The sequence below is a fragment of the Pipra filicauda genome, unplaced genomic scaffold, assembly GCF_003945595.2.
Source record: "Pipra filicauda isolate LSUMZ 115617 unplaced genomic scaffold, ASM394559v2 scaffold607_size300211_pilon, whole genome shotgun sequence".
Lineage (NCBI taxonomy): Eukaryota > Metazoa > Chordata > Aves > Passeriformes > Pipridae > Pipra > Pipra filicauda.
In genome coordinates this window covers 1487-22260 of record NW_024104762.1, presented here as the reverse complement: position 1 = coordinate 22260, position 20774 = coordinate 1487, and the positions used below count along the sequence as shown (strand labels likewise).

The following is a 20774-nucleotide window of genomic DNA, read 5'->3' as shown; positions in this document are numbered from 1 at the left end:
ATTGGGGCCCAAAGCTTTGCTGTTAACTTTAATAATTTGCTAATAGCTTTAACTTTGCTCTTAACTTTGGGATCTGGCTCTTGTTTGGGAGGACACAAAAGTCACAAGTGAAATAAGTCCATGGTGTGCAGGGGAGGAGCAAACATGGAATCACAGAGTCACAGACTGCTTTGGGTTGGAAGGGAACTTAAAGCTCATCCAGTTCCAACCCTCAGGTTTTTCTGAGGAGCTGATGGTCACCTGAGCAGTTCTGGTGACTCTGGTGGGGATTCACAGGTACTTTTATTTAAGAGACTGGATGCTTTCAGTTAGTTGGTCCTGCCTTCTTCCTGCCTAAATTAGGGGATATATCCTGGATGGAAAACACACAACTCAGGCTGGGGGAGCTGGGGGTGTTCACCTGGAGAAGAGAAGGCTCCAGGGAGACCTGAGAGTCCTTTGCAGGGCCTGAAGGGACTCCAGGAGAGCTGGACAGGGACTGGGAACAAGGGATGGAGGGACAGGACACAGGGAATGGCTTCCCACTGCCAGAGGGCAGGGATAGGTGGGATATTGGGAAGGAATTCCTGGCTGGGAGGGTGGGGAGGCCCTGGCCCAGGCTGCCCAGAGAAGCTGTGGCTGCCCCTGGATCCCTGGAAGTGTCCAAGGCCAGGTTGGACGGGGCTTGGAGCAACCTGGGCTGGTGGAAGGTGTCCCTGCCCGTGGCAGGGGTGGCACTGGATGGGCTGTGAGGTCCCTCCCAACCCTAACCCAGCTGTACCAGTCCCTGCCAGGACTCTGTGATTCCCTGGGTCTGCACTGGGGGCTGCTTTAGGAGTTTGGCATTGGCCTTTTTCTCAAGGTTTTGTGGTACCATTTTTGCCAAGGTTAAAGCCCCAGAGGCCTCGGGTGGGCTGAGCTCTGAGGAGCGCCGGGGCCGCTGCCCTGGGCCTGCCCACGCCCAGCTCCTCTTCCTCCCGAGGGTCCCTCCCGTGGCTGGGAGCAAAGGGGGAATGTTTGTGCATCCAGGAGCTGTTCCTGCTGCTGGAGCTGCCCGTGCCCACGTCCCTGTGCTCGGTTGCAGGTGATCGAGCACACGGCCTTCCCCAGCCGCGCCGACTTCGACGGCGCCGTCGACCAAGTGCTGCGGGAGTTCTCCGTGGAGCTCGTCTGCCTGGCGGGGTTCATGAGGATCCTGTCGGGCCCCTTCGTCAAGAAGTGGGAAGGTGAGCACAGCTGGGTGCTGGGGGCATGTAAACAGCAGCACTTTGTCATCAGGGAAAACACGGTGCAAGAAAGGTGGAGAAAGGAGCGGGTTAGTTGTGGGTGTGCAGGAAACAGGAGCTCTCCAGGGTCCCCTTCCAGCCCAAACCCTGCTGTGATCCCATGAAACGAGACCCTTCCACCCTGTAAGGAAAAGGCTGAGAGGAAAGGCAGAGTTTCCCCCCTTCCCTCTCTCATTTGTGCAGGGGTTTAGGGAGGCCAAGGGCGAGGACAGGTCTTGTAGTCCTTGATTTATTAGAAAATATTTAAAAAGAGGCTGTGAAGACTTTAGAGCTCTGCAAACATGAGGTGCAGGGCAGGTGTTGGCTGGGGAGAGGTGATCCTCCAGCCCCTGGGAATTCCTTCCTGACAGAGGAGCTGCTTTGGATCTGTGTAAACCCACCAAATTGGGCAGCACTGCAGTTTGGGATAACAGAACCTGGCCAGACACCTCAGGAGGTGCCTGGGCCGTGAGTGGTGGCAGATCAACTCTTGTTTAGGCAGAATGTTCACAGTGTCTCCACTCTGCTCCTCTTCTACAGTTTTTCCAGGTCTTTGAGAGGCTGGAACAGCTCCAGGGGCTGCCCTCCCACCCCTGGTTGTCCCCTTCCTCTCCTCTCTCTCTGTTCCCTCCAGGGAGCCCTGAACACGCAGAGCTGCTGCTCTTTGCTCTGCTTTGGGCTCAGGGTTGTTCAAGCAGCTCCTGCTCAGAGCAGTCCCTGCCTGGGCACCTGGACCTGGCAGCTTTTATTGCTCACATGGTGACTTTTGTGTTCCCCTGGGTGTGTCTGGGACACTTCACACCTGAACTACTTTTCAAACCTCTCTTTGAAAGCAGTGGAGCAAAGCAAGTGTTCCTGAGGCCATTCCTGGGGTTTGGGAGCTGTGGGGGGAACAGGTTTTGTTTGTCCATTCAGAGCCCATGGGCAGCTGGGATTAGGAGAGAGAACCCCTCACTCAACAGATGTGTCTGGAGTGGAGAGTCTGTGTGGGGGATGGAAAAGAACTTCCTCTAGAGCAGAATCTCGTGCAAATAAAGGGTTTAGTCCCTTCTGATTTCGGGACAGAGCTCTGATGGTCGCCCTGCACGGGCAGGGTTTGCTGTACATGTAAAACTGAGAGCAAAGGAAAAGACCTTCTCAGTCCAGGGGGGTTAAACTCGTTTTTTGAATGTCCAGCACTGAATGGAGCTCTGGTAAAAGCTGCTCCTTTTTTCTTTCTCAGTCACAAGGACACGGAGCATGAAGGGAGTTGTGAAACTCTCTCTTAACAGCTTGACAGTGTTACTGATGAATGTTCTCAGACAGGACAGAGTAAAACAAACCCAAACAAACCCAAGCAGACGGGAACATTCCTTTGGAGCAGCTTCTGATGGGAAACTGAGGCAGAAATGCAGAGTGAGGTTTTCAGCCACTGCCCCTGATGGTTTTTGACTCAAGCAGCAGGTAACCCAATTTGGTTGCCAGTTTTAAGCAGATGGTGCTGCTTCAAAAACGGTTTTGTGAGAAATGGAAACCCAGTTGGGCAATTTCCAATCAGAATTTTATTATGTGATAAAAGCAAATTCAGCGCTGGGTGATCAGGAAAGGGGTTCAACAACTCCCAACGCCTGTCACACCCAAAGAAGACATTTGTTCTACATTTATTTCCAGCTACTACATGAATATTCATTATACATAAGTATAAACATTACACATTGTTAGGTACATGAGTATAAACATTACACATTGTTAGGTCAGACATTCCACAGATATTTCTTAACAAGAATGTTATCTATAAGCATCCATAATATATTGTTAAATCAGACTTTCAGCAGATGTTCGCTTGTTATCTATACAAAGTTATAAATTTTAAGAAAGGTGCTATTATCTAGCTAACTAAACAAAATTCTCTCCCTATAAATCCTACACAAGGTAAAAGGGAGGTAACTTGTTTTATCTCTTTATAGGGGCCCAATTAAGTTTTACGACTTGTTTTTCTTTTCTCTCCAGGTCATATTGACCTTACACTGTTTTCTCTTAATTAGCTTGCATCATTTTCTCAGTTTATCACAAGGAGGAATTTCCTGCTGGAAAGGGTGGTGAGGCCTTGGCAGGGGCTGCCCAGGGAGGTTTGGAGTGCCCAGCCCTGGAGGTGTCCCAGGAAGGCCTGGCCGTGGCACTCAGTGCTCTGGGCTGGGGGACAAGGTGGGGATGGGGCACAGGGGGGATCCATGGGCTGGGAGGGCTTTTCCAGCCTCAGGGATCCTGGGATCAAAGGAGAACAAGATGCTGAGGGAAGGGACAGCTACACTGATAAATCCATCATTATTAATCCCTGGAGAAATGTCCTCCAGCCACTGGTATTTGGGAACCAGTGAGACCCCCAAACACTTTGAGTGTTGGATGCCAGTGCCACCAAAACTGGGGAAAAACCCTGTTCACGAGTGATTTGATGCCTCTGTTGGTTGTGGGGCCTTGCACCCCCTGGTCAGTGCTGAGGGCCAGTAACCTCGCTTGTCCTTTTGCAGGGAAGATCCTGAACATCCACCCGTCCCTGCTGCCGTCCTTCAAGGGGGCCCACGCGCACCGGCTGGTGCTGCAGGCGGGCGTGCGCGTCACGGGCTGCACCGTGCACTTCGTGGCTGTGAGTCCCTCCCTCCCCTGGGCCCCAGCTCCCAGCAGCCTTCCAGCCCCCACCCCAGAGCCTGCTTGGGACACCCCAAACCCTCGAGTCTGACCCCCTTCCCTCCTCTGTGCACTCGGAACACTCTGTCTCTGCATCGCAGGGATTTCAGAGACCAGGGCAGTGCTTTAGTTTGCTGTCCCTGCAGGGGGGACTGGAAATGAAGAGTCTGCCCTGGAGTTTAATCTTTCCCTAAGGGAACTTCTTCCCTGAGCATCCCACTGCTCCCTTCCACCCTTTGGAGTGGGAGGACTAATTCATGTAAGGCCTTGGCTAAGCCAAAATCTTTATTGAACAGGGCCCCAGCTGCTTGGAGTTTATCCTACAACCTGCCTTGGTTGTTGCTTTCAAAAAAAAGGAAAAACTACAACAAACAAAACCCTCAAACAAACAAACCCCACAAACAAAAACCAAAACACCACAAAAGAAAACCCCCCAAAATAAAACCCTGAAAAAACCACTGGAAATGTCACGAGAAGCTGGGATTTTTTTTTTTTTTTTTAAGGAATGATCCCATGTTTGTGGGAACAGGAAAACGTGACACTTTCTGTTGGTCAGAACTTCATCAAACCAACCCCAGAGGTGTCTCAGCTTCAGAGACACGTTTTTATCAGGCCAGGGAGCCTTTGTTCCACCCTGTTCAGCTCAGGGGAACTCGGCTCTCCTCCTCCTGCTCCCCCTTCCACTGCTGCTGGAATCTCTCCTCAGGTTTTTGCCTTTCTCTTGGATAAAGAGGCAGAAATTATTTTTCCAGCTAGAAGAGAAAACTGCATCCCTTCCTCTGGGCCCTGCCCTGGGGTTTCTGTGTGTGGCAGCGCCCTGAGGAACAATCCCTGACCCGCAGGGATCTTCCCCAGGGAACGGCTGGACCCCTGTCCCGGCTCCGTGCCAGGGCCTGGCTCATCCCCCCCTCTGGACTGAAATGCCACCATCCTGCCCAGTCCAGCCCCTCGTGTCCCTGGCTAACAGGGCTTTTGGTGTGTTCTGGAGCACAGTGGTTGCTCCCTGGAGTTCTGCTCCCTCCTGCTTTCCCTTGAACCCTTCCCGGGCCAAAATCGGCTCCAGCGCCATCAGCCCCACGCCGTGTCCCAGCACGGTGACACAGTGACACAGTGACACAGTGACAGTGACACGGATCCCTGAGGCAGCTGGGTGTGGCCGTGTCCCCCAGCCAGGCCCTTCCCTCCCCAACCATGGCTGCTGTTCCCACAGGAGGAGGTGGACGCCGGAGCCATCATTTTCCAGGAGGCGGTGCCGGTGAAGGTGGGCGACACGGAGCAGACGCTGGCGGAGCGGGTGAAGGAGGCAGAGCACAGGGCCTTCCCTGCCGCCCTGCAGCTGGTGGCCAGCGGTGCTGTGAGAGTGGGGGAGGCTGGGAAGATCTGCTGGAAGTAGGAGCAGCAGCACGTCCATGGATGTCCTTGGAGGGGACAGCTGGGGGGCCCTGGCTGACCCACAGCACGGACAGCGTTCCCTTCACTCCCCTCATGGCCTCACAGGGCTAAAGATTCAAATAAAATCCAGAGAAAGCCACAAACGGGAATGTTGAGGCTGTTCCCAGGAGGTGCAGCAATGGCTCTGGTGCTTCCTAATTTTAATCACTTCCTTGCCAACATTTGGGGTCTCGGTCGCTTTCCTAACAAAGCAAACCCCCCCCCGGTGGTTCCAGAGGGGGCTGAGCACCTCTGGGACTGAATGGGGACAGCAGAGCTGGGACAGGGCTTCTCCTGGGCTCTGCTGGGAAGTGTCTGGGGGAAAAGTACAATGGAAGAGAAAGGCAGAAACTTTCACTCATAAAAACCTCGGGCAAACCAAGAGAAAACAGCCTCCCCAAACACCAGCTGTTGGATTTTTTACCATCTAGTTTCTGGTTTGATGGTGGTAGATCTTGTCTGGCCCAATTCTCTGATATATCCTGGAATTCCAAGCACTGAACCTGCTGTCAGTCAGATGCCAATGGGATTCAGTGTGTGCTGCCTGTTTTCCCTCAGCATTCCCACATAGCCCAGGAATTCCCCTCAGAGATTTGTCCAGCACCAGAACAGTCGGGTTTCTGGGTTTTTAAAATGAGCAGAAAGACCTGACACAAAACTTGTCCTTGGCTTGTGAGACATTCCTCAGGAATTCTGGAGTGCCTTTATTCTTGGAGCAGTGTTTCCACCTGGAGTGGCTCTGATGGACACCCAGTGACTGTGAACATGGGAAAACAATCCAGGTCTTTGTGCAGCTCAGCACCTGTAGTTTTCTTTTAATATTTTAGTACAGCTGTGGAACCATTTTAATGTACTCACTCAAGGAATCAGGCTTCCCTCCCACAGAGGAGAGGGAGCTGAGGATGTGCTTTACAGCTCCCCCTTAATACAGAGAAAGCTGATTTTATTCTGGGCTCTCATGTCCTGATGGTACTTCCATGTTGGCATAATCTCCTTTGGATTTGAAATAAAGTCTAATAAGGTAAAAAAAAAAAAATCAATCTAAAACTATTTCCTTGGAATTCCTTTACCAGGAAGCTGGAGGAGTTTGGGAAAGGGGATGTTCTTGGAAGCAGGGCAGGGGAGGTCACACAGCCTCGGTGCTGCTCCAGGCAGGGGAGTCAGGAGAAACAGAGGCTTGGAGGGGTGAAATCACTACTGTGCAGTGAATAAATAGCATGTTAAATAAGCATCACATTATTGATCAGAGCAGTTGGGTCACTGCCAGAAAGGCAGGACACACAGAGGCTCCAAATCCAGCACCCCTCTGCATCACCCCCCAATCTGTCACCCCCCAATCCATCACCCCCAAATCCATCACCCCAAATCCAATACCCCCAAATCCATCACCCCCAATCCAATACAATCCAACACCCCACTGCCTCACAGGCACACTGATCCAGACAGGTATTTTGCCACCTAAGGCTGCTGGTAAAGGATTTCATGGAATTCCAGACTGGTTGGGGTTGGAAGGGACCTTAAAAACCATCCAGTGCCACCCCCGCCATGGGCAGGGACACCTTCCACCAGCCCAGGTTGCTCCAAGCCCCGTCCAACCTGGCCTTGGACACTTCCAGGGATCCAGGGGCAGCCACAGCTTCTCTGGGCAACCTGGGCCAGGGCCTGACCACCCTCCCAGCCAGGAATTCCTTCCCAATATCCCATCTATCCCTGCCCTCTGGCACTGGGAAGACACTCCCCTTGTCTTGTCACTCCATCCCTTGTCCAAAGCCCCTCTGACCTCTCTGTATTTCTACAAATGCCTAAAAAGGAATTTCCCAGTGAGCTGGATCTTTGTTCACTTTCCCCTCTGGAAAAAGAACAACCTGGTAAGTAAACTCTCACCAGACCCAACCCCAGAGGGGAGGGAGGAACACAGAGAAATCCGAGCTTTTCGACCATGGGATCAGCTGGAGACCCAGCAGAGCACACCCAGCACCCTCTTCTCTTTTAACACTTTATTTGTTGCTTTGGAACAGCCATGCAATTCCAATGAAGTACAGCAGGAAGCTACTCCACAGTTACAACAGACCCAACACAAACCAAGCAGTGCTTTGATCACAGAAGTTTTCTATACCAAATATTCCATAACCTTGCCTGGGTGCAGTTCTTCCTATTTCTCCCAGCTCCTGAAAAATGCACCTTCCTTGCTCCAGTCGTTGCAGTGCAAGGGACAGATCCAGATCTCTGTCCAGGAATGGCAGTTTACAGGAGGGAACTGAACTCCTCCCCTCCCTGAGTATTAAACCCCACGTGCCACAGTAAAGCCACCACACAGAATAAAAAAAGGGAAAAATTCAGCCTTTGGAACTGGAGCTGATTCTGCTCCCACAGAGCCCAAGAGCACGGACACAGCAGGGCCCTTCCAGGACACACCACAGAACAGGAATAGATTTTTCCCACTGCATCAAATGGCTCTTGTTGATCCCTCCTCTGGAAAATTCATCTCTGGCTACTTCATTTCTGTTTTGGCTTTTCTGGCTTTCTTCCTGATTTGTTACTTGCACGAAGGTCACAATTCTGGCAGACACACCGAGAATCATGGAATGGTTTGGGTGCCAGGGCCTCCCCACCCTCCCAGCCAGCAATTCCTTCCCAATATCCCATCTCTCCCTGCTGGGAAGCCATTCCCTGTGTCCTGTCCCTCCATCCCTTGTCCCCAGTCCCTCTCCAGCTCTCCTGGAGCCCCTTTAGGCCCTGCAAGGGGCTCTCAGCTCTCCCTGGAGCCTTCTCTTCTCCAGGTGAGCCCCCCCAGCTCTCCCAGCCTGGCTCCAGAGCAGAGGGGTTCCAGCCTTGGGAGCATCCCCGTGGCCTCCTCTGGACTCTCTCCAGCAGCTCCACATCTTTCTCCTCCTGCTCTGAGAGCAGCACAGTCCCTGTCTGGGGTTGTTTTGGGAAGCTCCCAGGGCTCTCCCCAGTCCCTGTCTGGGGTTGTTTTGGGAAGCTCCCAGGGCTCTGCTGTGTGGTGCAGCCACAAAAACGGATCCCTTGGAAGAAAGACTTTCCCTCGGGAGCAGCGGAGCAGTTCCACAGCCGGAGCCATCCCTGGGACTCGTTATGTCCTTCACAGACCAAGGAACAGAACCAAGAAATTCCAAATCTGAAAGCACAGCTGGGCTTCCACCGCCGGTTTTCCGAGAGGAGTGTAAGGAAAGTTGTGAGCTGAGGGAAAAGGCTGGGAGTGGAAACCTGAGCCATGGACACATCAGAGAGCAGCACAGGGAGGAGGAGGGGGAGGGAAGGTGAGCACGAACGAGCCCCTCGTTACCCGCCTACTCCCCACCGTGTTCCGGAGGCTCCGGAGCCACAAGGGAGGACGTGCAGTCTCCCTTCTCCCCGTGCAGTCCCAGACTTTGGCTCTCCTGCTTCCAGGAGGTTCTTCCATCGGCTCCCAGGCTCACGGCCCCGCTGGCCACGAGCTGCAGGGCCACGGGGAAGGCGCGGCACTCGGCCTCCTTCACCCGCTCCGCCAGCGCCTGCTCCGTGTCCTCCGCCCGCACGGGGATGGGCTCCCGGTGGATCACGGCCCTGGCGCCGGAGTCCTCCTGGAATGGGACAGGTGGGGGCTTAGAGGGGGTGCTGAGCGGCTCAGGGAGGTTCTGGGTGATGCTGACGGGGCAGAGATCTCGGTGGGCACACGGGTGGTCGTGGGCAGGAGGCTCAGAGTGCACCTGGAGAGGGACCACCTGCCCAAGGGACACCTCTGTGACCCCGGGGGACATCAGGGAGGGACGTGGGATGGCAGGCTGGAGAGGTGCCCCCTGCCCAACAGACACCTCGGTGACCCCAGGGGGACATCAGGGATGGCAGGCTCCGGGCCAGTGCTGAGAGTGGGAGAAACTGCAAAAATCACCCCAAAATACAAAGGAAGAAAAGGGGACCCCAAATACAACACAACCCCACACCTTTTACTGGTAACAACCCCAAGGTTCCCACACCTCCCTGCTCCCTCTGCCTGCCTCTGCCTTCAGAAAGGAAAGAAAAAAGCCAATTCCTTTTCCTAAAGACACTCACCAGGACAAAATGCACGGTGCAGCCTGTGACCTTGAATCCACTTTGTGGGGGCTCCTGAGGGGCATTTCCATCCTTGATGAGTGGAAAAAGTGAGGGAGAAGCATTCAAAATTTTCCCTGGACATTAGAGAGGAGTTAAAAAAAAAAAAAAAAAGAGAAGAAATGATAATTTGAACTGAATTTCCTTAAAAAATATAAGTGAGATGAGATCAGTGGTTCCAAACAGCTCTGAGCACCTCTGGCCTGGTCTGAGGGAATTCTGCTCTTCCAGGAGAAATCAGTTTCTCTCCCATTTTTTCTAACAGGAAACTGCAGGGAGTGAGTTCAGCAGGACCCCCCAGCAGAGCTCCTTGGCAGAGGGTGGGATCAAAGCCCTTCCCAGGGGAGGCAGCAGAGCCAGTCCGTGCCCTGTCTCTGCCCCATGTCACTCCTGATGCAGCACAAGGGGTTTCTGTGCCAATCCACAGCCAGGATCCCACTGCCAGAAGGACTGGAAGCACAGGGCAGCCCCCCTGCTGGAATGTCCTCAGAGCCAGCGAGGCTGAGGGATTAACCAAAGGACAGAACTCCGGCAGGGGAGTCCTGGTGAGACCAACCATCCCTGTATGGGTTCCCTTCTACACTTACAGTTTCTTACCTTTCCATTTTCGGAGGAAAGGGCTGGACAAAACCCTCATAAATCCTGACAGACAGACCAGCTCCACAGCAAACTCCTCCAGCACTCGGTCGATTGTGCTGTCGAACTCCGAGCGACTCCCGTACAACTTGTGGTCAATCACCTGGAACATTCCAACAGCAAAACCATTCATGGGAACAGCTGGGTGGGATTGAGGGCAACAACCTGGGCAGCAAAGAGGAACAAACTGGATTCATTCCAGGGCACTCCATGAGTGAGGTGGGGGCCACACTCCTTCACGTCCCAAGGGAGAGGAGGAGAGGAAATGGCCTAAAATTGCCCCAGGGCAGGTTCAGATCAGAGATTAGAAACAATTTTTCCCTGCAGGAATGATCAGGCCTTGGAATAAGTGTCCCAGGGAGGTGGAGGAGTCCCTGTGTCTGGGAGTGTCCCAGAGGTGTCTGGATGTGGCCCTTGGGGACATGGATTGGGGGTGATCCTGCTGGGGTGGGACTGGATGATCCTGGAGGTCTCTCCCAGCCTTGATGATTGTGGGATTATTCAGCACAACATGAGACACAGGTTTTCACTCTGGAGAAGAGAAGGTTCTGGGGAGACCTCAGAGCCCCTTCCAGTGTCTGAAGAGACCTGGAGAGGGACTTGGATGGACTTTAAACAAGGGCCTGGAGGGACAGGAAAATGGGAATGGCTTCCCACTGCCAGAGGGCAGGGATAGATGGGATATTGGGAAGGAATTCCTGGCTGGGAGGGTGGGGAGGCCCTGGCCCAGGTTTCCCAGAGAAGTTGTGGCTGCCCCTGGATCCCTGGAAGTGTCCAAGGCCAGGTTGGAGCAACCTGGGCTGGTGGAAGGTGTCCCTGCCCATGGCAGGGGGTGGCACTGGATGATTTTTAAGGTCCCTCCCAACCCAGACCAGTCTGGGATTTTATGATTCTGAGAAGGGATAAGCCCAGGGGATAAGTTCATGTGTTTTGCAGAACCTGAAGTCTCACTGATTTCAGCCAAAGGTTGAAGCTCATGGGCTGCAATCTCAGACCCAAACCAGCAGTTTAAATCCCTTCCTAACTCTGGGCTGTTTCCCTCCCTGACGAGCTGGGAAGGACTCCCAGGCCCCTGTGAGGACTCCCAGGCCCCTGTGAGGACTCCCAGCCCTGCCTCTCCTTCCAGCTCTACCAGCTGTGTCTCCATGCTCTGACCCACGGGGAAGGTTCTCCCCAGCAGTGCCCCCTGACTGCTCACAGGCGCTTCCTGAACTGCTCCGGGGTCGGGAGCTGGGGAGAAAAAGGAAAGGAAACAGGTGTCTTTACCCTGGTGGGAATTCCAGCCCGGGCTGCATTCCGCAGTTCTTCCACGCCAGACTTGTTGGAGATGACAAGGACGAGCTGGGCACAGCTGCCTGGCTCCCTGGTGTAAGCGATGAGCGCGGGGAGGGTCGTGCCTCAGACACACAGAGCAAACACGGGGACACACATGAGCCCCCGGGCACTGGGACGAGCTCCCAGCCCTGCTCATCCAACAAAAATCTGGTTTTTCACAACTGTCCAAACAGCACAAAGGAATTGGAGCACTGACACAGCTCCTTTAAGCAGCACAACACACCTCCTGGACTCTGGTCAAAGTGCAAGCCTGGCTTCAGAAGGTCTGTAGACTCTCTGAAGGAAAGCCAAGGCGGATGCACCTGGGTCAGGGCTGAGTCCAAGCTCTCCTGTGCCAGGACATTTCCCTGTGCCAGGACAATGGGAGCTCACCTGTTCCAGAGACGAGAACTGCCACCTTCACCTTTCTCCTCCTGGGCTGGTGCCGAGGCTCCATGGTGGTGTCACCCAGCAGGCCCTGGGGGCTGCTCTGCTGCAGGGCCTCCACCAGGTTCTCCACTTGGATGTGGGAACCTCCTCCAAAGACAGGAGGAGAGCGTTAGACGTGACTTTGCCCTCTGAACTGACCCTGTTGAACTTACAAACTTGAATATGGTTTATTAACAATAAGTTTCAACGACAAGAAGGTGCATCAGCAACGAGTTTCTGCTGGCACTGGTGGGACTACAAAGGCACTCACTGCTTGACCAGCCCAGCTCACAGGGGTTGTGCTGATCCCTTTTGTGTTACTCACTCCCAGAGGTGTTCAAAGGGCCTGGGCATGGCCTGGCCTCCTCGAGGCTTAGCCCCATCTGTTATTCCCACCTTCCTCTTCCTCTCATGTTGCAAAATGACACTAAAACCCATGTTGATGGAGCTGAGGTGACATTTTGGCTGCCCAAAGTGTTTGGTTTCCAGAGGGGATTTTGGCTGGATGTCAGTCAATGGACACACCTTCAGCCCTACCATCACACAGACCATCCACAGCTCATCAGATGCACAGATCCTCAGCCTTTACATGGATCTGTGTGGGCTGGGAAGGAGATGAGTTGATTACCAGGATTGTGGTAAAACATCAGCTGATATTTGAGGGATTTACTGGAGCCTCCAGAAGATACCTGGGTAACAGGTTATCCAGGTACTGTCACTCTGAAGCAACATTCACTCCTCACTATTTGATAAGGGAATGTGGATGTGGAGGTGTCAAAGAGCCTCCAGCCTGGTGAAACAAGGGGGAAAAGATGTGAACCACACAACTTTTGCAATGGGGAGTCTCAGGGCCTCCAGAGCTGCAGGCACCTGATGGCTCCCAGGACACGCTCAGCACTTCCCAGAATCACCCTCCAAAACAACTCACCCTGTCTCCACTTTAAAACCAAACAACACATCCCTAAGTGCAAACCCCACTGAAGGGAGAGCAAACCACGCTCTGGGTCATTTCTGGGGCTTTGCTTCCCACGAGGACCCTGCTAACCTGTGTGACACGGGGCAAGCACCTTCCCGATGAGCCAAGCTTCCTCCCGCCTCCGGATGGCCCCCAGGACGTGCTGGGCCAGGTCCTGCTGCACCACCAGCACCGCCCCGAGCCCACAGGGAAAGGTCTGGGCCATCTCCTCTGCAGAGAGGTTCCCCTCCTTGTAAAGCCAGCAGAAGATTTCAGGGATCTTCCAGCTGAGAGCGTCTGAAAACGATTGACAGTTGTGTGTCATCAGCACAAACATCTGCCAGGAGTTATTATTCATTATCTGCCAGGACAGTGGGGTGTTGCAAGAGCTGAGAGACTAATTCTTGCTATAACAGAGTCCCAGGATCCCTGAGGCTGGAAAAGCCCTCCCAGCCCATCCCGTGCCCCATCCCCACCTTGTCCCCCAGCCCAGAGCACTGAGTGCCACGGCCAGGCCTTCCTGGGACACCTCCAGGGCTGGGCACTCCAAACCTCCCTGGGCAGCCCCTGCCAAGGCCTCACCACCCTTTCCAGCAACAAATTCCTCCTGATGTCCAACCTGAATGGTTTGGGTTGGGAGGGACCTTAAAGCCCATCCATCCCACCCCCTGCCATGGGCAGGGACACCTTCCACCAGCCCAGGGTGCTCCAAGTCCCGTCCAACCTGGCCTTGAAAATTCTTTCTAATTTCATTCTAGAGAAATCCAGTCAGACCCACAGACACCTCCCCTCCCCCTCCCCATCCCCACAGTGTTTTAGGACTCACATGAACATGGTTTTCTTTACTGTTTTGAACTTCTGAATACTTTGCCCAATTTTGGCTTCAACAGAAGAAGTTCTGCCTTACTTAGGGATGTCAGATGCTGTTGTGGGGAAGCTGCTGCCTCCCAAAAAGCTGCACTAAGCGTGTGTGTGCACAGGCACCGTGGAGCAAACGGTGCAAATGACTGCCCCCAACAAGCCTCACTGTTTGGTCACAAGGTTCAGTGTGGAGGTGCCCTGTGGAACACACCATCTTCTCCAGCACCCCTTGTCCTAGAGATGTGCTGCCTTCTAACTCCTCTGAAATGTCCCTTCTCCAACAAGAGCGGTGCTCACGAGCTGATGCCACTTGAAACAGGAATGAATTTGGTGGGACCTTTGGAAAAGCACTGACTTGGGGTCATTCCAGCCCAGCTCTTCAGACAGAGACGTTTCTGAGTGTCTGTACAGCTGAAGCTGAAGAGTCAAGCCCTTTGTCAGAGACTGAAATGGTTAATGATTTATGCATTTTAGGAGACTTTTGCAGGCTTTTGACTTGCATGATACCTCTGATGAGCAGTCGGGCCCCTCCCTCCCTCCAGTGCTGAAGGTGTGAAGTCCTGAAAAGATAAGAGCTGAGCTTGCAGGCTTTTGACTATTGATACATTTGATGAGCAATCAGGCCCCTCCCTCCCTCCAGTGCTGAAGGTGTGAAGTCCTGAAAAGATAAGAGCTGAGCTTGCAGGCTTTTGACTGTTGGCACATCTGACGAGCAATCAGGCCCCTCCCTCCCTCCAGTGCTGAAGGTGTGAAGCCCTGAAAAGGCCAAGAGCTGAGCTTGCAGGCTTTTGACTGTTGGTACATTTGATGAGCAATCAGGCCCCTCCCTCCCTCCAGTGCTGAAGGTGTGAAGTCCTGAAAAGATAAGAGCTGAGCTTGCAGGCTTTTGACTGTTGGCACATCTGACGAGCAATCAGGCCCCTCCCTCCCTCCAGTGCTGAAGGTGTGAAGCCCTGAAAAGGCCAAGAGCTGAGCTTGCAGGCTTTTGACTGTTGGTACATTTGATGAGCAATCAGGCCCCTCCCTCCCTCTGCTAATCTTGAAAGGCGGGAACCAGGCGAGACACAAAAAAACCTCAGCACACAGACCTAGGAGATGTTGGAGGCTCGAGGCGTGGCCCGTGACACTAACCATGGCTAGAACTCATAACTTCTTGGAGTATGGGGGCTTCCCTCCTTCACCCCCAGCAGATCAAGGCCACCACTTCAACTGACAGACATGGAAGCATCGCTGGACCCCGTGGGCAGTGACCATGGACATCTGTCCACTCCTCTTTTCTTTCCCTTACTCTCCCTTGCTCTTATCCTGCCTTTCTCTCCCCTATGCATTTTTCTCCTCCCCAAAAAGGTTACGACAGCACCCAAAAATGTTAACTTACCTATTGATTCAAAATTGTTAAAATAAACCTTGCTAATATGTTTTCAGACACCGGTTATTTAGTGTCGTTTCGCTTTAATCCACCCCAAGGGAATTATTGATAAAAACCTGAGTTACCCCCCCTCCCCCTTTTCCTGGGGCGGGTCATAACACCCTTGTCCTGCCCCACAGGCACAGTGAGCTCTGATACTCACCCAGCACGGCGCCGACGTGCTCCGGCAGGACCCTGGAGATGCCCCCCAGCAGCCCCTCCTCAGCAATGGGGGCAAAGGCCTTCACGTGGCCCGAGCGCAGCACGGGCAGCAGGGCTGGGCTGTACAGCCTGGCTGGGCTCAGCAGGGCCTCTCCTGCAGACAACAGGGTCAGCTCAGCCCCCTGGTTTGAAATCTGCAGCTGGTTGGAATCATAAAGTCCCAGACTGGTCTGGGTTGGGAGGGACCTTAAAGCCCATCCAGTGCCACCCCTGCCATGGGCAGGGACACCTTCCACCAGCCCAGGTTGCTCCAAGCCCCGTCCAACCTGGCCTTGGACACTTCCAGGGATCCAGGGGCAGCCACAGCTTCTCTGGGCAACCTGGGCCAGGGCCTCCCCACCCTCCCAGCCAGCAATTCCTTCCCAATGTCCCATCTCACCCTGTCCTCTGGCAGTTTGAAACCATTCCCCCTCATGCTGTCACTCTCTGGCCATATAAATAGTCCCTCTCCCTCCTTTTCATAATCCCCTTTAGGCACTGGAAGGGGCTCTAAGGTCTCCTCAGAGGCTTCTCTTCTCCAGGCTGAACTCAATCAATTTATGCAAAAGGTCACAAGGTTATTTTTGGAAGGGCTCCTCTGAACAGGTTCTCTCCCACTCCTTGTGGCAAAGCTGGGAAGTAGGAGGAAGTGCTGGCCCGCTCTTCCAAACCTGGACACAAGCCCCCATGCCAACCCCAAGGACGGATTAGCCCCCCCTGCTGCCAGCCCCCCTGGCAGCCCCTGGCCACGGCAGTGCCCGAGCAGACAGTCGTACCCAGCGTGGTGTCCCCGCAGGTGCCAGGGGCGGGGGACGAGCAGCGCAGGGAGGACACGAGCAGAACCTTCCGGACGGCGCCGAAGCCGCGGCCGTGGATCCCGGGGCAGGCCAGTCCCAGGAGCACATCCCCCTCCTCGGCTCTCTGCAGCCCCAGGGGCACCTGCCCTCGCTCCACCGCGCCCACCACGAAGCCGGCCAGGTCCGAGTCCCCCGCGGAACACGCGCCCGGGAGCTGGGACAGCGCCTGCCCTGCGGAGAGAGGGGTCAGCACCGGGAACACGGGGTGTTCGTGTCACGGTCAGAGAACCACGGGAGGGGTTGGGTTGGAGGGACCTCAAAGCCCATCCAGTCCCACCCCTGCCATGGGCAGGGACACCTTCCACCAGCCCAGGTTGCTCCAAGCCCCATCCAACCTGGCCTTGGACACTTCCAGGGATCCAGGGGCAGCCACAGCTTCTCTGGGAATTCCATTCCAGTCCCTCACCACCCTCAGAGGAAGAATTCCTTTCTAAAATCCCATGTAACCCTGCCCTCCTTCAGCTTAAGGCCATTATTTTAAGACCATTTTAAATTCCTGGCATCTCCTAAAGCACCAGGATATCCAGGAGAGCCACAGGACACACAGCCAAAGAAGCACTTTCAGATATATTTTAAAAATCCTTCTTGGTTTCTTACTTCACCTCAAGACTCCAACAAAACTCCAGGAAAGAAGAAACATTTTTTTTATTATTATTTTGTGTACTTATGTGGCACCTCCTGGTTAGGATTGAGTATCAGAGAGGGAATGAGAACATTAACACTTGAAGAACGTGAAGCCTCCAGTTCTGTTCTGCTTTTTACAAGGATAAAGGAATAAGAATTGGGGTCCAAATGCAGAAATAGTGAAAACCATCCCTCTGTGCTGACCCTTTTACAAATAAGAAAGAATTTAAGCACAAAAGCTCAACTGTTTATGCACCAAACAGAACCCAACAATTCTAGTGCCACGTGCTACCTCTGCCTCCAGAGTCCGTTTCTCTGGTGATAATTTCAACCTCAGTGTTCAAATCCCAGAGGAGAGGAGTGTTCCTACCCAGGAAAGCACATCCTGCACTCCTGCAGGCTTCAGCTATTCCTTCTTGGATCGTCTCAGTCACTTCAGCATCAAGTTTGCCACAGGCAAAATAACTGAGGAAGAAGAGGGGCTCTGCTCCGTGGGGCAGCAGGGCATTGACACACAGGGCCACCAGGTCCTGCCCGAGGGTGGTGTGTCTCCTACAGGCTTGTGCCATCTGCAAAACACGGTGGGGAGGAGGAACAGGCAGAACTCACACATCAACCAGGCACACGAGCAGAACCCCTCCTGTCTCTGACAGGAATCACTCAGAACACAGTGCAGGAGAGGCCCTGGTGCATCACCCGGCTCGAACCAAGAGAAAACTGCTCAGCTTCTGGCAGAGAAAAACTGGTTTGGTTTTTTAAACATTGATTCAAATTCTGGCTCCAGCTACCCAGAAATCGTCATTTTGGGTTGGGGTTTTTTTTGTTTGCTTTTTGGAACATTATCGTGGACTCATGGAATGGTGTGGGTTGGGAAGGGCCTTAAAGCCCATCCAGTGCCACCCCCTGCCATGGGCAGGGACACCTTCCACCAGCCCAGGTTGCTCCAAGTTTATCCAACCTGGCCTTGGACACTTCCAGGGATGGGGCATCCTCTGGGAAATCCATTCTGGGGCCTCCCCACCCTCCCAGCCAACAATTCCTTCCCCATATCCCATCTATCCCTGCCCTCTGGCAGTGGGAAGCCATTCCCTGTGTCCTGTCCCTGCAGGCCCTCATCCAAAGTCCCTCTCCAGCTCTCCTGGAGCCCCTTTAGGCCCTGGAAGGTGTTTCCCAAAGCACAAACATCTCCCTCAGGAAAGCTGGTTTTCCCTGTGCAGAAAAGCCCCGGACAGGCAGATGGACAAGGGACAGACACACCTCAACATCAGTGGGGACAGAGCAGGGCCTGAACGAAGGCTGGGCTGGGATTACAGGCCTGGCTGATCTCCCTGGCTGCTGGATTTAGGAGTGCTATGGAAACCACTCACCCTTTGGTGCATTACAACACCTCCCTCCCACTGCTCCAGGAACAATTCCTAAAGCCATTGGCCAACTTTTTTTTGGCCAAGGAAGAATCTTGGGAACAGCCTGTGGAAACACAGTTGGGAATGTCTCTCTGCCAAGCAGTTGGAACAAAGACTCACAAGAGCCAGTACCAATCCCTTTTTCATGCTCAGAGGTGCCCAAGGATGTAAGACTGCAAAAGACCTTCTGGATGATTCCCTGCAGTCTCCTGTTTATCATCCTGTTATTAAAGGTACAAGCAGCAGCTTCAAACATGTGATGTTGCTGTGCTTGACCAGTGAAAGGAGCTTCAGGTCTCCACTTTTCTGGTGGCTGAAAACCTTCTGGTTCAACATATAAAGATATCCTTGGCTCAACGTATCCTGATCCAATATATAAAATAGATCCCTTGCTCAACTTATCCTGATCCAATATATAAATATATCCCTGGCTCAATTTATCCTGCGTGTTCTTGGGTAATTAAAACTCTTTATCTCTTGGCTTCTATTCCCCTTTAATGTTTATTTCCTCCATCCTTCCTTTCCCCAGTGCCCTGACAGTTACCAGGGAGAGGTGACTGTGCTCCCTCTCCACAAACAGTTTGCTGAGCTGAGTCTGACAGTTCTCATTTCAACCCTCCCTCTCTCTCAAAGCCAAAGGACAGAAATTCTGGTTCTTAGTGCCTCAATGCTCACCTAAATTTTTGGTTTATTAGCATTTCATCACAAAATATCCACATTCTCAGTGACAGGCCTTGCTCAAATGATCATCTCCAAAGTTGAGATGCCCACTGCAGTGGGCTCAGGTGTATTTATGGTGCTCAGGAGGGTGCAGATGGTGTGACTGGCAGTGGCACTTAAAAGCCTTGGGAGGTAACACCAGATTTGCCACAGCTCAGTTGCAAGTTACCTGCAGTTTAGCTCCAAGGCCTTTAGTTTGACACACCAGGATGGGATCCTCATAACCAGATGTCTTCAAGTCAAAGAAACCAGCAAAGCCTCCCAGTTCTGGGCGACTGCCTGCCGAGTGCAAACACACCAAGGATCATTTCCACAGCAAATAAAAAAACCCAAGACCCTCATGAAGACAAGAACTGCAAAATAGCACAGAATCCCAGAATCACTGGGGCTGGAAAAGCCCTCCCAGCCCATGGATCCCCCCTGTGCCCCATCCCCACCTTGTCCCCCAGCCCAGAGCACTGAGTGCCACGGCCAGGCCTTCCTGGGACACCTCCAGGGCTGGGCACTCCAAACCTCCCTGGGCAGCCCCTGCCAAGGCCTCACCACCCTTTCCAGCAGGAAATTCCTCCTCCTTGCCAACCTGAGCCTCCCCTGGCACAGCTGTAGGCCGTTCCCTCTCCTCCTGTCCCTTGTTCCCTGGCAGCAGAGCCCGACCCCCCCCGGCTCCCCCCCCCTGTCAGGGGGTTGCAGAGCCAGAAGGTCCCCCCTGAGCCTCCTTTTCTCCAGTTTTTTTTTTTTTTAAACTATTATTTATTTATTTATTTATTCTGTTATTTCTATTCTATTCTTTTCTGTTCTGCACCTTGACAAAGCACGATCACCTCCAGGGGAAGCCAAGTATTTTTTAATTAATCATCAGAGGAGTGACAAGAAAGAAAGGAGAGTTTTGTTTCTTTGTGGTGACCCCAGCCCAGCTTCCCCAGCTCAAGTTCAATGCCACGAATGCACTGCTCACTTCCTGGGGAGAAAAAAAATGCTGTTTCATCCAATATACTGAGGAAATTCAAATATTCTCCCCAGTCTTACCTGATCTGGTACCACTCACAACTGATGTTTGTGGCAGGTGAAACAGAACGTCCCTGGCTGCGGCTTCCACCCGTCTCTCTTTGTACATCAGGGCCCTGTGGGGAGGAAGGGACGTGCTGGCAGCAGCAGGGACATTTTCTGCAAGGGCCATCCCACAGAGGAACAACAGACACCAACACCTGGGCTGGCACAGCCGTGCCAGGGCCTTTCTTACATACAGGGGCTGTCGGAGCAGCCGCAGGCCCCGCTGGCCGACGTCCCTCCTGTACGTGGCTCCCTGGAAGTGGATGGTGGCCACGCCCCTGTTGGCTTCTCCCAGGGCTTCCAGCAGGTCCTCCCGGACAGCAGTGATGGAGAGCACTCTGCCACCACTCGTCACCACCCTGCCATCCCTCAGCGCTGTGCCACCATGGAACACCTGCAGCCCCAAGGCCTTGGCCTGCAGTAGCCCTGCAAAAGCAAGAGGAATCCTCTGAGGATTTTAAATCACGCACCCTGGTGACAGAATGACAGAAACAAGGCTGGGAGAGCCCTCCAGGATCTCCCAGTCCCACCCCAGCACCACCAGGATCACCCCCAATCCACGTCCCCAAGGGCCACATCCAGACACCTCTGGAACACTCCCAGACACAGGGACTCCACCACCTCCCTGGGACACTTATTCCAAGGCCTGACCACTCTGACAGGGAAAAAGTGTTTCTAATCTCCAACCTGAACCGGCCCTGGTGCAGTTTGAGGCCATTCCCTCTCCTCCTTTCCCTTGGACATGGCAGCAGAGCCCGACCCCCCTCCCTGCCCCCTCCTGTCAGGGAGTTGGGGAGAGCAATGAGGTCCCCCCTGAGCCTCCTCTTCTCCAGATAAACCCCCCCAGCTCCCTCAGCTGCTCCTCACAGGACATGTTCCTCAGAC

The 20774-nt window shown here is 53.6% G+C and overlaps 2 protein-coding genes across 6 annotated transcripts in view; one reads left to right on the top strand and one right to left on the bottom strand.

Annotated features, from left to right (window-relative positions):
• The window catches only part of GART (phosphoribosylglycinamide formyltransferase, phosphoribosylglycinamide synthetase, phosphoribosylaminoimidazole synthetase), a 34926-nt gene extending 28540 nt beyond the window's left edge, over positions 1-6386 (top strand). The window contains exons 21-23 of the mRNA XM_039388087.1: positions 1064-1205; positions 3752-3867; positions 5119-6386. Of these exons, the coding sequence (XP_039244021.1) occupies positions 1064-1205; positions 3752-3867; positions 5119-5301 (441 nt within the window). The 3' untranslated portion in view covers positions 5302-6386. The remainder of the gene's footprint in view (positions 1-1063; positions 1206-3751; positions 3868-5118) is intronic.
• A 1725-nt stretch (positions 6387-8111) lies between these two features.
• Positions 8112-20444, bottom strand: LOC113983867 (trifunctional purine biosynthetic protein adenosine-3-like). Of its 5 annotated transcripts, none has more exons than XM_039388101.1 (12): positions 20080-20444; positions 19866-19960; positions 19009-19118; positions 17087-17285; positions 16012-16263; positions 15198-15350; positions 12856-13062; positions 11775-11918; positions 11334-11464; positions 10029-10170; positions 9393-9508; positions 8112-8923 (listed from the first exon to the last, which is right to left on the bottom strand). In XM_039388101.1, coding segments are annotated over exons 1-12 (1824 nt in total). In that variant the 5' UTR covers positions 20082-20444; the 3' UTR covers positions 8112-8650. The 5 variants fall into 5 exon arrangements, with proteins under 5 accessions (XP_039244035.1, XP_039244036.1, XP_039244038.1 ...); XM_039388102.1 differs by having other exon boundaries at positions 11775-11915; XM_039388104.1 differs by having other exon boundaries at positions 20084-20444.
• Positions 20445-20774: the final 330 nt, after the last annotated feature.

What these genes read in the sequence shown, in the direction of transcription:
- LOC113983867 (XM_039388101.1), bottom strand. An exon ending in TGCAGGATGTGCTTTCCTGG is followed by an intron (nt 16,264 to 17,086) that starts GTAGGAACACTC and finishes CTCTCTCCGCAG; the next exon opens with GGCAGGCGCTGTCCCAGCTC. An exon ending in TTTCCTCCGAAAATGGAAAG is followed by an intron (nt 9,509 to 10,028) that starts GTAAGAAACTGT and finishes TCTAATGTCCAG; the next exon opens with GGAAAATTTTGAATGCTTCT.